This window comes from Sus scrofa, chromosome 2, assembly GCF_054392235.1.
Source record: "Sus scrofa isolate SSC_HxYL_T2T_F1_AM1 chromosome 2, Sscrofa_HxYL_maternal_Yorkshire_Landrace_v2.0, whole genome shotgun sequence".
In the NCBI taxonomy this organism is placed as follows: Eukaryota; Metazoa; Chordata; class Mammalia; order Artiodactyla; family Suidae; genus Sus; species Sus scrofa.
Window position 1 is genome coordinate 21,332,221 of NC_139384.1, and position 17,369 is coordinate 21,349,589.

A 17,369-nucleotide genomic window follows, 5' to 3' on the forward strand; every position below is an offset into this window, starting at 1 on the left:
CCCCCTGCTGTGAGGAGAGACCCCAAGCAAAACACAAGCCTCCAACTGGGAGCCTTTGAGGCGGCAGGAGCCGTGAGGAGTTCAAAGGCAAGGCCGGCCCGCGGCTTGCACCTCCAGGAGCCACGGGGTGAAAGGTTACTAAAGCAGGGGCCGCTGACCAATGAAACTGTATTTGGTCAAACCTTCTCAGCAAAGAGACTGGAGATTCATTTCTGCTGTGCCCTGTTTTACCCACAGCTCTGAATCCCACTGTTTGCCTGATCAGACGGGGGAGCTTCTTTAGTCATCGGCAGCTGACCAGCTCTCTCCGGGTTGGATCCACAGAATAGCTGAGAGGTGGATTAGAAACCTTTAGTCAGGGGCTGTCACCAAAAACAAATAAATAAGAGCACGGCTTGGGTCAACCAGTTGTAAAGGAATCTTCCCCGGGGTGAGCTTCTCCATGTTTGCTATGCTAAAGCCAGGAGAAAGCAAGCGGAGGTTTGTTTGGTTAGAGAAGGCAAATACCAAACCAGTCTCGCTCCAGCAGGCAAACTTGAAAGGCCTGCCCTTTTTAATTAAGACACACACACAAACAGAGTACGTGAAGGGACTAAGGACCGACGTGAAGGCTTGGTCCACCCCACGTCATGCCAAGCAGGGCCATGATCCCCCTCCACTCCGCTTCCCCAGGAGCAACAAGGCCAGAGAAGGCCAAGGAGCTGCTCTTTGGCAGGTTCTTTTTATTCTGGCTGTGGATACTAACTCAGCAGTCAGGTCGCATGGGAGCCCTTTCCACTGTCCCCACACAGTCCCAGAGAGAGAGAAGCTGACAACTGCGTGGGTCCTTGGCTGCTTATTACGGGTCCAGCTGACCAGAGCTCTCTATCAACTGCTTGTGGCTGAGAAGTTCCTTCCTCTGATTACGTGTTATTAAGACAAGCTCTTAGAGTTCCTGTGGTGGCTCAGTGGGTTAAGAACCCAACTAGTATCCACAAGGATGCAGGTTCGATCCCTGGCCTCACTCAGTGGGTTAAGGATCCAGCATTGCTGCAAGCTGCAGTATAGGTTGCAGATGCAGCTCGGATCCAGGGTTGCCCTGGCTGTGGCATAGGCCGGCTGCTGCCGATCCAGTTGGACCCCTAGCCCCAGGAACTTCCCTATGCTGCAGGTGCAGCTCTAAAAAGAAAAAGAAAGGGGGGAAAAAAAAAAGACTATCTCTCTTGTTGATCCTGAGTGGAAACCCAATGTATGTTTCCCAAACTGGGACTCTGAACCAAGGGAGAAGTTAAAAATACCTACGCTTGCTTTGCCAGTGGTTCTCTGTTCTTCCCCCTGCCCTTTCTTTCTTTCTTTTTTTTTTTTTTTTTGTCTTTTTGCTATTTCTTTGGGCCGCTTCCACGGCATATGGAGGTTCCCAGGCTAGGGGTCTAATCGGAGCTGTAGCCGCTGGCCGACGCCAGAGCCACAGCAACACGGGATCTGAGCCGCGTCTGCAACCTACACCACAGCTCACGGCAACGCCGGATCGTTAACCCACTGAGCAAGGGCAGGGACCGAACTCGCAACCTCATGGTTCCTAGTCGGATTCGTTAACCACTGCACCACGACGGGAACTCCCCCCCCCCACCCCCACCCTTTCTTAAGTGAAGGATCACATAGAGAAAAACTGAGGTGCATCATGGCAAAGACTGGCAAGAGAAATCCATGTCCCACCCCTCACTCAAAGAGCACTGGAGAATCTGGATGGGAGAGCATTGAAAGAACTCAGCCCTCAGTCTGCAGTTTCAAATGAAATACAAATAATACATATATAAGACCTCAAGACCTAGCCTAATTCACCTCGAAGTTAAGACTTCAAATACTTGAGGGCAAACCACTTGCTCCTTTCAATACAAAGTACTAGACTCTGAAAGACAGCAAGTGAACTGCTCACCTCCTATTAAAGTCTTTTCAAAATGGGAGATAAGTACACATTTAAATACAACCAATTAGCCTTGAAGATACAAGGAGAGAGAGAACCGTATTGCCAGAAACGGTTTACAGGAGTCACTTCTGTACCAATCCTGGTCTCATTCAGTTTATTAAAAGGTCTTCAAGTGAAAAATCTTTCGGTGAAACAAATATACATGATTGCTGTCTTGCATTCCCAAGAAGAGCAGCTTAGAATTATAAGATTAACTGTGTTATTATAAAGCTGAAAATACTCAGGCAGCTCCAAATTCTCTCAATCTCTTTAATGCTGAGTCAGAAAAACATGTAAAAATATGAAATAATCTATACTGATTTAAAAATATAGACAGAAATCTAATGAATTGGTTTGACCTTTACTGATGACTTGACAATAATGAATTCTACCAAACGTATCAACAGTTGATAATTTACTAGTAAACAAACCCAGATATTTTTCTAAGTAGGCATACAATGAATTCACAAAACCTGCACTTTGTTTCCTGTAATGAGCAGTTATTTCTCAAAAATGCTTCACAAATAGTCCCACCCTGTAGGAAACCAGCCCCAAAGAGTCAGACAGTCCTTATATAGCCTGCAAATTAATATTTAACACTTTCATTAGCAAGGCCATTTCCTGAAGTAACACCCCATACTGGGGACTCATTACAAAGGATTAACCCATGGTTAACTCTGACCAATGTTTAAAGAGGAAACTGACCACTCCCTATGTCTACACCCCTTGAAAAGACTGTGTCATGAAGACTGTTCACAATTGTATATTCACTTGAGAACTTCCAATATACTTAATTATTTGTACATATTTTTAGTAACTTTATTAAAATCGTACCATCAATAAGAATGTCCAGTTCAGTAAACATCTTAATTAGAGGATATCAATTTATCTGAAATGTACAAAAGAAGTAGTTCTGTTGCTTTGGAGTTTGAGGCATTTTATTTTGTTTAATTGCTCGTTTGGTTTTCATACCTAATTACTCTCCCCATAGGAGCCATGTGAGTAATGAAACAAACCAGTGTTTTTCATTGTTCCCGCCATGAAAATCATCAATCCTAGATCAATGGCCATATAATTTGACTAACTTACTGCAAAAATCCCTTGCTTTTGCCTCAACCTCAAGTTAAATGGGTATTTTTTAATTGAGCACACCTGCAAAAAAGTGCTCACAGCCAAAACTATTTGAAAAACAAAAAATAACGTGTCTGTGTCAAGAGTGCTGAGCAGTTAAAAATATACGTCCACTGGATTTTGCTTATCTCCACTGACCTCTTCCTGAAAGCTCTCGTGAGGGCAGAGCAGGCAGATATAAAGTAGATGCCCGCCAGCCCTCCGGAGTCGAGGCTGGAACGCTGGCAGGAGAAGGAGGGTGAGGATGCACTTCCTGAAATGCCTGGAAAAACACTCTGGTCAGGAGATGCCAGAGATTTCAAAGCTCCATCAACCACTGGCCCTGATCCAGGTAATGGTTTTTCCTTCTCCTCAGTTGTCTGCTGCTAGAGTTTTCCAGCAAAGAGAGAAAGGAAAAGTGGCAGAGGAGAAGGAGGAGCAGCTTCCAGTCCACTCTCTGTAACCGAGAGGGTGACACTTATGGAGGGTCTGGCACTTCCCTGAAGCAGCCTGGGAGGGTTACTGCAGGTTAGCAATCTGGTCTAAAAGGGGCTGCGATGCAGACTGATGAAAGTTCCTTCAAATTTGATAACAGCGATGCCGTGGACACAGAGACAGCGAGCTGGAGCTGGCAGAGACAAGCGGGCATCGGTCCAGCCGGTCAGACGGCCTTTAGGGAAAAAAAAATCACCCATTGTAAACCTGGCCCCCCTCGCCCTCCAGGGCTGCCCAACTTGCCTGAAAGCACACATTGCCAGCAGACTAGCATTTCAAACCAGGAGATGAAAATAAAAACGCTTGGAAAGCCCTCCACTGCCTAGCTAGCTAGCCCTTGCTACTCTGCCCCCGCCAAGCAGGAGCAAGTGATCCGGACCTGCAGAGGTTAATGATCTCGCTGGCCTTTTTCCTCCAAGGCACCACTGCGCCACTCAATCCCTTCTGCCTGGCATTTTTCTTCAATTTTAATATCAGAAGTTTCACACGCCTGCCTGAGCTCCTGGGCTCGGCAGAAAGGCCCATATAGCTGTCAACAAACTGATAAGAACTTTAAAATGACTCCGCAGGGCCTCTTTATAAAGAAGAGCCAAAGAAGCCCATAAAGAAAGAGGGCAGGGGCCACGGAAACCAGCCGCTCACACTGCTTTAACGTGGCATGAAAATGAGCTGCAGATTTACGGCAGTGTTTTAGCCCCTGGCCCGAGTCATCTGGGGATGAAGCCCTCGTCTCTGCTTTCCAGCGGGATTTCAAGTACAGGATGGAGCTGCCTGGAAGGGACTGGGGGAAGGGCGGTGGAAGCGGCAGGCAGGAGGAGAACAGAGGCAGCACAGCACCCGCAAGACAAGGCAAGACAAGACGAAAGGAGCAAGACGTGCAACAGAGCTCATTCTCGTGTCAGCAGGAGGTGAACAGCAGCTACTTCTGAGAGATACCTGACCTGTCCTCTTAAATCCACATAAAAATTTCCTTTCTGTTTAGTTCATACCTAGTAAAACCCTAGCTCTTCGACTGTTCACCAACCAAATGTCAATTCTGATTTGGACTTTTTAATCTGCTAGTTTAAAAAATGAGTAAAATCATGATCTGGCGGGGGAGATGTTGAAAGAGGGAAAAAAGACTCAGTGCAAAAAATTTTTCACTGGAAAGGGGGAAAAGTACTGTATCCAAATGTGCCAATGATTTTTTTTTTTTTAAGGGCCAGCTAGAGAACCACTGATTTTAATAAGCCAGCCTGATCCTAAGAGAAAAACAGGGAGGTGAACCGCCCTCCATGCCAAGATGCAGAAAGTACACCAGACCCACAGGAATAAGTTCTGTTTCAAGTTTCCAAGCCCAGAAGCAAATGCATAATACATCCGTGATGCTAACTCACTGTGGTTCCTGAAGACCAAGCTCCACACCAGGAGGCTCCTGCCAAACACAGACCCAGCAGAGCGCTCCCAGATGACGGCCAGCGCGGAGCAGGCAGCCAGAATCTAGATGCTTTAAGGAAATGCTTTCATTTAATCGACACCACTGCTCTGTCGTGTTATTCTCCCCAGCTCTGAGATAAGAAAATTGAGGCTTGGAAAAGCGAAGTGACCTGCCCACACTCACAAAGCTGGCAGACGGACGGCACAGGCCGGGACGCGAATTCAGGTCTCTCCAACTCAAAAGCCCGCGCGCTCTCCCCTACCGACATCTGTCAGATTTTCTGGACTGGGATCCACACTAAGAAACATATGAATACATTTTATACGGCAACCCATTGCACATATAAACAGAAACAAAGGTTTCAGGAAACATTTACCCTAGCTATGTAGTACGTTGGTATTTTCCTTTCTATTCTCTTTCAGTTTTTAAAAACAAAAAGCCAGGCAAGACTTGACTTCACCATCTACTAATGAATCACGACCCTCAGTTTGGAAAATACTGCAGTACACAATGCCCCCCAAAAAACCATCAGCTGCAGTCAGGAGATCTGGGTTCCAGGTAGGCTCAACTCTGGCTCTAACAATTGATTCTCAAAATCACTTGAATTCTAGGGCTTAAATGTCAGTTAGAAGATAGGAGGAAAGGGCTGAATCAAGTCCAAGGCCCCTTCCAGCTCTTTGACTTTTTTGCCCGCCATTTCCTTCACTGACGCCGCTTCTCCCTTTCATCCCTCTCCACTTAGCACCAACCTTCCCTTTCTTCCAGCTCCCTACCAAGGTCTCTGCCGCTGGTATCCCCGTACATCCCCGTCCTGCCTCGGGCTACTCCATCTTACCCACCGAGTCTTGCCCACGGAAGCCGACCTCTGGGCGGAGGTCAGCACCGTCCAGACCAGCCTCTCTCCCTCCTGGAGGCCACCCAGTCGTGAAGCCTCCTGTCCCCGCCTGATCCATTCCTGACTCCCCACGTAAACTGAGTGACAGCACTTCTGGCCTTTTCATTCCTACATCACTGCAGGGTCTCTCCCCAACATCCTAAGGCCCTTTGTTACAGACATGATCTGTATCCCCACTCCCCTTTTTTAAAAATCCCCATCAGTAAGCCTATACGATTCTAGAAACAAAGTGGCTACTTAACACATGTTTATTTGATGGGTTTGCACTATGAAATTGAGGGCTCGAATTCTCCTAGATTTAAAGATTATTTAGGTGGGCTGCTCCAGGACAAGTCGCTAAAACAATTACAACTGGCATCACAATACAGTAAGTGAGCATGTACAGTGTTCCATCTACTCGTGATGCGTGCCGTGCACAGGGTATGCCAAGGCTGCCAAGGAAAGCAGCTTTATGGCCTCTCCATCTGGACGGTGAGGGTTTAAATCTCAGAAGCGTTACAGAATAACTGCAAATCGGCCCCAACCTTAAAGACAGGGAAATTTATTTACAGGCCCTAGTGCGCTATAAATTTGAGACAGTTCTATTAAAATGCTTTCCTTGGCTTCCCATCAGATACTTGGCAAAAGTCTTTTTCCAATAAGATTCTTAATACTAAAGCTAAAAAAAAAAAGTTAAACACATAAAAATGCTCTTTCTTAAGAGTTCCAATCAAATGAGTCCTTATTTTATCCTGCTTTAAACGCACACTGACCTGTCTTCTTCACAATAGGGATTTATACATTCAGGAAAACTCCATATACAGTGCTATTGAAACAAAATTACCAAGTTCACAATATCCCGTAATCACACTTTTCCCCAAGGCTCTCCCACTGGCCAAAAAGCCTGGCTTTGTATCAGAACCACGGCTGTCTGTTCCACAGGAAGAACTCCAATGGGCCTCGCTGAAGGGTAAGTGATCCAGTAGCTTTTTAAGGGCAGGTTGGGAACCAGAGCCTGGAGCAGCGCGCTGGGCCTGGAGGGTGAGGGGAAGAAGGGAGGCAGGGAGTGGGCATTTTTAAAAAGCCCCCAGAGAGTTCAGTTTACGTATATGGAAATGTTTTCAATGACAGACATCACAAATCGATCCTGGAAACTGGAAGGGAAATCTTTTGCACGTTCTTCATCATTTGTTTCCGGGGATGTGCCTAGTCTCGAATGTCTCGAGCAGCCACTTTCCGGGGAAGACTAGTCAATAAGCAGTTAGGTTGAATTATCAGGAAGCTCATCCTGAGCTGAGCCTCAATCCAGGCCACACAGCTGTGCGCCTGGAATCAAGTTGTGGGCAGCAATCAGGGTCTGCTTCCTGTCCGTCCCTCACACACTGTGTGGTTTGGGGACAACCCCTTTCCTCAGTTTCCTCACGTTGAAAAATTCAGATTACTCCTCTCACCACCTCTCTCCCGGCTCTGTTGACAGACTTTGCTCTGTAAAGTGTGTGTGTTGGGGGGAGGGAGGAAGAAATGAGCACAGACCACTACACAACCATCAAGGGACACAACAGTTGCGCCACCAGCACAGGGAACCCTCTGAGAACACATCCATCTGGGTGCTGAGGCTTCTAGACATCCGAGGGCTTACACCCTTAAGTGAACCACAAGACACTCTTAAAAAATAAAAACGAACAGTTTAGATAGAGAAATTTATGAAATATGTCACAGAAACGTCAATATTTTAAAAAGATCCATGTATATATGTGCTGAACACAATTTAAACCTTCACATAAAGATTGTAGGGCATCCCCAAGAATGGCCAAACCTGAATTTCCTCCACTTTAAGATGCCCCATCAATAACAGCTTCAAGGGGAAGAAATGAAACTCTATGCAATGTTCAAAGCGATGGTAAGACTCATTTGGATGCTAGAAATCCAAAAAAAAAAAAAAAAAAAAGCAAAAAATAAGCACATGCATGCTTCTTTTAACCAAGTAAGTACTTCTGCCCTCTCACAATGACACACCCGGATGTCGTGAAGCGCGTACAGCTGCCTGCTGCCTACCCAAAGTGCTGAGGCTCTCTGTTTAAAAGAGCTTTCCCATCTTCTCTATTCACGGCTGACCAGAAAGCGGGCAGCTCAGTGCACTGAAATCACGTTTAAGAGAAGCGGGCCTCCTCCTCGTGGGGGCTCTCCTCTGAATGAGACGCAGGACCTCTGCTGTGCCGTCCTGTGGTCTCTTCTGCTCTCCTGCATCACAGGCCTAACTGCAGTCCTGCCAGGTGAGGGTACCACATGCCAGGGGGGTTATTTTCTTCAACAGAAGTGCTCTCTTTCCTGATCGGCCCATTCTATCTTCATGCACTCCCCCACAGCACAAGTACTTGAGATGCTTCATAGGAAAACATGAAGGCAAACTGAGCTGGGCAGTGTAGCAGACTGAAAAGACACTGACATTTTAACTTAGCCAAGCATTAAAGGAGAGAGCGCAAAGAAGATGCTGAATGTTTCTGCCACCTCAAAGGCTCCTAGTCAATCGAGTACAAAGAAGAGTTCAAAGGCAAGGCAGGCTCCTGACTTCCACCTCCTAGGGTGGCTGAGGTTAGAGGTCACTGCTGGTGGAGCCACTGACCAATAAAAGAATGTTTGGAAACTCCACTCAACAGATAAACTGGGGATCCATTTACACCTTCCTTCCTATCCATACAAACATTGCTAACTCTACGGTCCAAGGTCTATTCAGCCTTCCCATGTCCCAGACTGCTTTCGTTTTCACTCTGATTCCAGGGGGACAGGGGACGAGAAAGTTCCATTTGACTAGAGAGGAGCATTTAGCTACATCCATCTTCCTGGCTTCCAGGGTGAGAACGATGGCTGAAGGGACCCTGCCTCTTGAAGGCTTACATCAAATGCTACCTCCCCAGTAAATCTGTCCCTGACAGCTTTACCCCCTACTTCCTCCCTCCCATTTCAGACCCTTAACATCCTGTGGAAAATCTGTACCATCTTCTCAGCTTTCTCTGGCTGGTACTCACGTATCCCCAAGACGGCTGTCAGGCCTCTGTGGGTGGGGATCACAGGTTTCTTATTATCTCCCATCATCTCCCCTTAGAAAACAACAACATCGTTAGGGCTTCCCTAAATTAATTAACTAGTTCATTGAGCTCACAGGACAATAAAAGGCTGGCTGATAAGTTGGCTTTATACTGCTGTAACTATTAACCTCTACTAATTGAAAGGACAGGGTTTTAACTTAACCACAAAAAACCCTGTAAGCTACCCCGGCTCGTCCCATGCCATCTGTGCCGGCACCGCTCCTTGCTGGCCTTCAGGGGTAGATAACACAGACGCAGGTCGTACTTCCAAGATCTGAGCTTAACTCCAGCTCTTCCTTCAGGTTCTCGCCCTGCATGTAACGTCATGGCTGCTTCACTATCGCATGTAAGGTCAGGAAGAAAACTTAATTCTAGTTCCTTGTCAAGCAGGATATCTTTTTCTCCTGGTGCATCCTAACTTCTGAGTTGTGATAAGGACTTAGACCATGTATTCCTCCGTCAGATTACGGCCTTTCTGACCCTGAACCCTAAACTGCAAAACGTTACTGCAATGCCTTCATCACCAAGATCCCGCCCCACAGCTCTGGGGTCATTTCAAAAACTTGGGGTCTAGTCCATCTATGAAGAGCAAAATCCCATGCTAAGCTCTAGAGAGCGGCTCTGAGGACAACGTCAGGGTAGTTGATGGCACTCAGGATTTCTCCAAGACAGTTAAAGCCTCAAAAAGAAAATGAGTCACTTCAAAGCGGATGGGGCCCTCTGCTGGCCACCACTGTGCACACAGCCCCTTGAGCTAGAGCTGAGCTGCTCAGCAAGAAAATCACAGCCTCCCTTCCTGTCTCAGCTCATCCTAACACACCATCCAGGGCTTCTAAGGTATCAACTACTGATGCAACAGGTTTTCCCCTAAAAGTTTATGTCTGTCTTACAAAAAAGACTAGAATTTGACCTGCCTATATAGGATTCACTAAGGTCTAAAAACTTTCCAGAACCAAGTACTATTTTGTCAGTTACCCCTGCCAAGTCAGACTAAATAAATAGAGAGATGCAAAAGGGTATTCTGGAAAGGGCCCTACAGAACAAAACAACCATCTCTAATCTTAGCAAGATGAGTCGTTACCTATCAACAGAAAAGTAGTTCTCAATCATAGCAATTTTGCGCCACGAGGGCACTTGGCAATGTCTAGAGCCATTTCTGGCTGTCACAAACTGGGACACAGGTGTCCTATTGGCATCTGGTAGTTGAGCCTAGTCAGCCTTCATATTTGTCTGGGAACTGCTTCAACTGGCTAATCTCACCCAGTCGAGAAACCTGAGGTTGGGAGAAGAAAAGAGGTCCTTTGCAGAGCATGGAACACAGAATATTCAGAGCAAGGGGAGCAGGACTCAACAGGCACGGCAGCGGAGTGCGTTAGAAGGTCTGACAGTAGCAGAGAAGAGGGGCAGCAGCCAGCAGGAGGGGAAAGGGAGGCAGGGAAGCGCCAGGGCTGCCTCCCTCCCACCAGCTGACACAGGAACCACATTCACCACAGGAGCAAACTGCCCTCGTGATGGAGGTGGTCACGGGAAAGAGAGGACCACTTAATTACTAACACTGTCAAGGACATGAGTTTCAGTGTTTTTAAACAGCTGACTATAACATGAGAAATGATCTAGCCAACCCCTTGATTTCACAAATGAGGAAAGTCCAAGGAGCTTCGGTAACTGGTGGTCAGACAATTAATAAGGACAGACCCAGGGCTCAAACCCAAGTCTCCTGACTCCAAGCGCGTCTCTCCAAACCCAAATAACCAAGTACACTGTTTTTAACATAATAACCTTTGTCATTCCATCTCAACAGTTCTATGATTCTGAGCCTGCAAGCTCACTCAGACCTGCGGTTCCCAAGCATGTTCTCTGAGTGCCATGGGTGCTCTGGTCCAAAAACGAAGTGATCCTGCTTCCAACATGACGGTGGTGGGGTGGAGAAGGTCACTAAACAGAATTTGCTCATTTTTACCTCCCCAGTACTTTCTTAGCCTTTTAGACTCAAACTAGTAAAAGACGATAATCTGATTTAGCAGGTAATTCTCTATTGAATTGCTAACAAATCAAGATGCCATAATAAGAAACATAAAGAGCACAAACACCAGGGCCCTTTAAGGAACATTTTCTCCTACACAAGTTGTACGAACCACAAGTTTAGATAAAAATCTAGAGATCTCTAGACTGATTTTCTAATTCACTAAAACTCAGATGAGGTCAGCGGTTAAGTAACAACAGGGAAGCCCAGAAACCTAAAATGAACACGGGTATGCTACGAAAAAACTACAAAGAGGCCAAACTCAACCTGTGATTTGTTTTCAAGTCAGAATGCCAAAATGTTTTGCAGATGAGGTTACTTACCGAGGTCCAAAGAAGGCAGATCTTTGGCCAAGGGCAAGGAGTTAGTAAATGGCCAAGCTGGCCGTTGGCACAGGCGGTCTCAGGTAAGAACCTACAGACTTAATTACTGTGTGATGAGCCCTCACCTTGGTTTAAGAGGCTCAGTATCAATAATAAAGGTGAATTAACTACATTCACTAACTTTGGCTACCTCCTAAAACCCCCAAATGACAATTATGGGGCAATTTTTAAAATTTCACTCAAAGATAAAGAAAAGGGGAGAGAAGATAACAGCAACAAAGTGTGGAGGCAGAAAAGCAGGAGTGGCAGATGACCCTACAGGCCCAAGAGGGCCGCACCTGAAATCAGCCAAGAAAACCTCGCGTCCTGCTGCAGAGGCTCCGGGTATAAAGGCGGAGCTCAGAGCAAGACAGGCTGAAAATTCGGTTAAGGAGCAGTAAGAAGTCCGGATCCCCTGCCCATCCACACAGCCGGGTGACCACCCTGCCCTCACCCGGACAGAGGGCTGAGGCTTGTTCTCGGGACACGGTTAGACACAGGCCCTCCGCCCGGGGTGGGCGCGGGGAGAAAACAGGGGTGTGCAGGGCAGTTTTATCCTCAGTGCTGAGAGCCCTCCCAGCCTCTTCTCCCACTCGTCACCTACATAGATAATTGTGATAAAAACTTGTTAAAATCCATTTTAAAAAAAGAAAGAAAAAAAAGAAACAACATGCACAGTACCAGCACTGGGATAGTCTTTTTAAATCTTTTAACTTTTTCACATTTGAGCCCAACCAGACTTCTTTCAGGAGAGAGAAAGGGGACAGGGCTCAACGGGACACCTGGAGGGGGCATTACACAGTGGCGAGCAGCCCAGGGGAAGAGGTGGCAGAAGGTGGAGGGAGACCTGTGTTGGGGTGGGGGGGAAGGTGGGGGGGGGTACTGTTCTTGACACTCTCAAGCCCAAAGCACCTGGGAAGCATCACCCTGAGTCATGCCAGCTTCCACGGCGTCTCTGGCAAACAGAACTCACATGCTGCATAAGCAACCTTCCCGAGAGGCCGGCCCTGATGCTGCATAAGCAACCTTCCCGAGAGGCCGGCCCTGCGTCCTGAGCAGTCTCTGCAGAGGGACCCTAACGTCACCCTAGGCTCACCTCAGGAGTGTCTCTAAATCTCTGACAGTTATTACCCCCAACCTCACCTGATGCAGTTCCCTAACACTGACTTCCTCTCTAAGTGTGGTTGGTCGACACGGTGGAGGAAATTGATCCCACCCCCGTGTTCAGTGGCTGTCATCCTGCTCCGTATGCAGCAGTCACAGCACCCACGTTGCCTCCCCAGTAGCACTGCCTGGCCCCTTACCTGTCTCTGCATTTCTTCCATCTGCCTGCGTGGGATGCTCTGCAGAATACTGTACACATCCGACATTTTTTCTTCTGGCACGACCACAGATGCTCTAGAGACAAGAGCAAAACAGCTGATGTACGTATGGCCTCTTCCACAAAGCTCTGCTACATACGTGTCTTGTTTAATTTTCACAAGCAGAAGCAACAACACCCCAAACCTCCGTCAGCCCGTCCTTGCAGTGAGTAGCCCCTCTTAGTTCCCCATCTGTCGGAACCCACCAGCTCAAAGGTGTTCCCACTAGCTCCATCTCTCACCTCCTACTCACCACTCCATTCATCTCCCAGCCTCCATCTACTCCCCACAGTGCTGCAGCCACACTGGCACCTTTCGGTCTCCCAAACACATCACTCTGCCCGACCACAGGGTCTCTGCATATGCAATCCCACCAATCTGGTCCCTCCTTCGCTCTTCACTGCCTGCTCTGAATTAACAAGGACTTTTCGCCTTTAGCTATACGCCCCATCCATTCACTTATTCAGCATGTACTTATGGAGCCCCTACTACGTGCCAAGTCCTGGCAATATGACAATGGACACATCAGACAAGGAAGGCCAGGGGGTCACAGAGCCACGGAGAATACCCGAGGGAAGAGCATTCCGGGCATAAGGGCCAACAAGCGAAAGGCCCCGAGGAACAGAAATCAGAATGTTCCAGCAACAGCAAGGAGGCCGGTGTGGCTGGAGTACGGTAAAGAGGGTGGAGGATGCCAGGCAATGAAGGGGGGAGCGGGGGAGGGAGGGGCACAGCAAAGCAGCTGGGGCCTCTCGGGCCATTTACGGACCTGGGCTTTCACCGAGCTAGAGAGTCACAAAAGGGGTTTGGCAAAGCGTGGCTTGATCTGGTTATGTTCCAGCAGGACCGTTCTGCCTCGAGGGTCAGAACTACAGAAAACCACAGAAAAGCAGGAGCCCGAGGCGCTGCAAGGGCCGGTGAAGGGACGGGGGGAGAGGACTGGCAGGACCTGCGACCCCATTAGAGACGGTGGGTAAGGGAGAGGGGCCTCGGTGGCGACTTTGCCTTCGTGGATTTAGCAGTTTGTCATTGTATTTGTGTAAGTGAATTTACTAAACTCCAAACCCCCTCTGCCCGCCAGCCAGGTCCTTTTGGATGGACCCACGCCGGGTTCCACTCACCAGCATACCTGAGCCCCTGCACACTGCCTCTCACACACAGCACTTAACAGATACTTGTTCAATAAACAAATAAGTAGATGATTTCTACACATATTTGGAGAAAACAGAGGCTCAAAAAAAGATTAAATGATTTGCCAAGATCATGAAGTTAGCCAGCAACACGGCTGGTTATCTGAACCCCAGTCCCCTGGCTTCGAATCCAGAGCCCTTCCACCACTGACCCATAATTATAACCCGCCAAGCAGACCCAGGGCCTCGTAGGAACAAGCAGCTTTTCAGACTCAGCTGAGGGGGACTGCCTCTGAGAAGCCTCCCCACCCTGAGGCCTGAAAGGGGGAGTGTGTCTTCCTCCTGCTCCTGGCTTCCTGGCCAGCAGGGCTGCAACTCAGCACTGCATCTGGTAATCGCTGCCTTACTTGCCTCTCCTACCACTAGACCGGGGGCTTCTCCGAGGCCAGGCTGGACCTTGATTATCTGGGTAGCCCCGTCCCCAACTCAGTACCTACAAGGAAAGGGCGCTCGATACAGGTTTTCCCGGGAGTCAGGGACCGAAAGTGGCTCATCACCCCCGAGGACAGAGACTCACACCCTCCTCTCCCAGGCTCAAGTGCGCTCCCTCCCTGTCCTGGGCTTCTCTCGCCCCCTGCGGCATCTGTCGCAGCATTTATCCCACAGGATGAGAACTGCTGGTTTGTCTTCCCCACTAGATTCTAGCCTCCTTAGGAGCAGAGCCTGCATTACTCGCAGTGGACTTTCCCATAAGCGTGAGAAGAATGAATGTACCCATGGAGGAATGCCACAGAAAGTGTTCAAATACCTGGGGTGACCAGACTTGGACATGATATCAGAAAAAGTGGGAGAGGAGAAAGCCATTAAAAATTGGGGGCAAAGCCTGAGAAGTATATACAAAAGGAACCCATTTTCAAAAATGTTTAAGCTCCTAAATCCTGGGGAAATGAAACAGCATGAGACAAGCAGACTGTTCCATGGAGTTGGGCACTGACAGCCAGAGCCGGGCAGAGCCCACTGGTCTCCGTCTGGACACATCAGTGCTCCCAGGCCTCGCCCGTGTGCAGGCACGCCACCTCCAGCCAGCACTTTATGCAAATTCAACAAACAGTGGCTCTCAACTGTGGCTACAAATCAGAATTGCCTCGGAAGCTTTAAAATTCCTGGAGTTCCCTTGTGGCTCAGCAGCTTAAGGATCTGGCACTGTCACTGCAGTGGCTTGGGTCGCTGCTGTGGCATGGGTTCAATCCCTGGCTCAGGAACTTCTACATGCTGCAGGCATGGCCAAATAAATTCCCGGAGTTCTCGCTGTGGCACAGTGGAAATGGATCCGACTAAAAACCATGAGGCTGCAGGTTCAATCCCTGGCCTCGCTCAGTGGGATAAGGATCCAGCGTTGCCGTGAGCTGTGGTGTAGGATGCAGATGCAGCTCGGATCTGGCATTGCTGTGGCTGTGGTGTAGGCCGGCAGCCATAGCTCCGATTAGACCCCTAGCCTGGGAACCTCCATATGCCACAAGTGCGGCCCTAAAAAGCAAAAATAAATAAATAAATATATAAATTCCCAAGGACAAGGCCCAGGCATGTTTTTAAAAGTTCTCCAGGTGAGGCATAGCTGTGAACTGCTGCTCTGGGCCCCAGGTGAATATTTCCTGTAAAGGGCCAGAGAGTAAGTAGTTCAGCTTGTGCGGACCGTGAACTCTCTGTCATTTAAACCTCAGTACTCAACTCAACTCTGCCACTGCAGCACAAAACCAGCCGAAGAGCACGTATAAACGAATAGGGTGCCGTGACTGAGTACAGCTTTATTTTCCAACACTGGCAGCCTGTCGAATTTGGCCAAAGGTCTCTGTTGGCCAACCTCTGCTCCAGGCCAATGGACTGAACTCTTCTGATGGAAAACACAGCAAAACCAGTCTCAAGGAGTCGTTCTCAAACCCAGGTATGCATTACAGGTGTTTGGGGGACTTTTAAAACCTAACACGTGTGGAACCCCTGGTGTAAAGCTGATCAGAAGGGAACACCCACCTCTTCCAGTCAAGAACTTCGGAGAAAGGCAAAACATAGGAGTCCGCAATGACCACGGGGACGCAGCCAGCCCGAAGCACATCACTCAGGACCGCCTGGCCCAGGCGAGCTCCGCGAAGGACCACACAGAAAGTAGCCTCCTGCAGGAACACAGGCAGAGGGAGGGGATTAGAAACCACTTTCGCTGATCCACTTAGTCTGATCCCTGCAGACCACAGACATTCTCCCAGGGGCTGAAGCCGAGTCATACCGAAAATGCTAAAAAGATAATAGCTCACACCATAAGACTGAAAAGCTTAAGAGGTTGCAGTGTTCTGGATTTTTTTTTACTCTTTGGGGTCACGGCAAAGCCTCCACTGCTGACATTCTGCAAATGTTCACAACCCACGTGCAGCTCTTCCTCTGGACACTCAACAGTGTGACTTCCCACGGCCTGGATTCGTGGAACCCCACGGCACAGTGGCTGCCCAGTGCTTAGCGTACTGACCCCCACCTACCTGTGAACAGAATTAATTATTCGGTCTGGGCATCCCGGGCTCTCTAGAGGACCCCCTAACCAGAAAGTATCAAATCTCACCTTTCCACTCCCCGGTGTGCTCTGCATAGAGAAGACATTCATCTCATGAATGCAATGCCTTTGAAAACACATGAAGACAGACAGCTTCTTCTACCTTTTTTTTTTTTTTTTTTTTTTTGCTTTTTAGGGCCACACCCACGGCATATGGAGGTTCCTAGGCTAGGGGTCGAATCGGAGCCAAAGCTGCCAGCCTAAGTACACCATAGCCACAGCCACAGCTGATCCGAGCCACATCTGTGACCTATGCCGCAGCTTGCAGCAACACCAGATCCTTTACCTCACTGAGCGAGGTGAGGGATTGAACCCACATCCTCATGGATATCAGCTGAGTTCTTAACCTGCTGAGCCACCAAGAGGAACTCCAGATATGCTGTACTTGGAAACTATTAATTGAACAAAAAGCAAAATCTCAAAAAGTTTCTTCCCCATTCACTCCCTCAAACCCATCGGATGTGGGGGATGTTCGGGAAAAGAGCTGTACAGGAGGAAAAACAGTTGCTGTTACGTCAACCCAAATAAGAAAAGACCTATCTCTAACACTCAGTCTCTCCTAGTTTTTACCTCTTCAGGAGAAAAAAAGAATAAATTAAAAAAATTTTTTTAAAATGCTGTTTAATTTTTAAAGCTAGAGATAAGGCAAGTTCAGGGAAAAAATACAAAGAAACTCAGAATGGCAAATTCCTCGGGGGATAAATGAAAAAGCAGCAAGAGTGGACAAAGGGCATCCGTCACGGCGCCTGGAAGCGCAGGTGGACAGCTCAGCCAGCCCGGGAGGCGGCGTCCAGATGTGGACACACGTGCTGATAACCATTTTTCCTGTCTAGACAAAGGTTACTATAAATACTCCTGCTCCCATCACCACTGTTATCAGTCAGACATTCCAGAGGAGACGCAGCACTTTTTGAAAGTATTTTAACAATCTCAGCATGGGCCAATTCTCTTTGGAGATTTAAAAAAAAAC

General features: G+C 48.1%; 1 protein-coding gene across 6 annotated transcripts in view; it reads right to left on the minus strand.

The window, feature by feature from the left end:
- EXT2 (exostosin glycosyltransferase 2) overlaps positions 1-17,369 on the minus strand; it is a 139,742-nt gene that overhangs the window by 97,269 nt on the left and 25,104 nt on the right. For 4 of the 6 annotated variants that reach the window (XR_014837028.1, XR_014837027.1, XM_085011383.1 and 1 more), the window contains 2 exons: positions 15,832-15,971; positions 12,617-12,710 (listed from right to left, as the gene is read on the minus strand). Coding sequence is in view for 4 of the 6 variants with exons in the window: in XM_085011383.1 (XP_084867509.1) it covers positions 12,617-12,710; positions 15,832-15,971 (234 nt within the window). In the remaining 2 variants the exon portion in view is untranslated. Of the gene's footprint in view, positions 1-2,035; positions 3,726-12,616; positions 12,711-15,831; positions 15,972-17,369 lie in introns of those variants that run through there. The other 2 variants (XM_085011385.1, XM_085011384.1) reach the window with 1 other exon arrangement.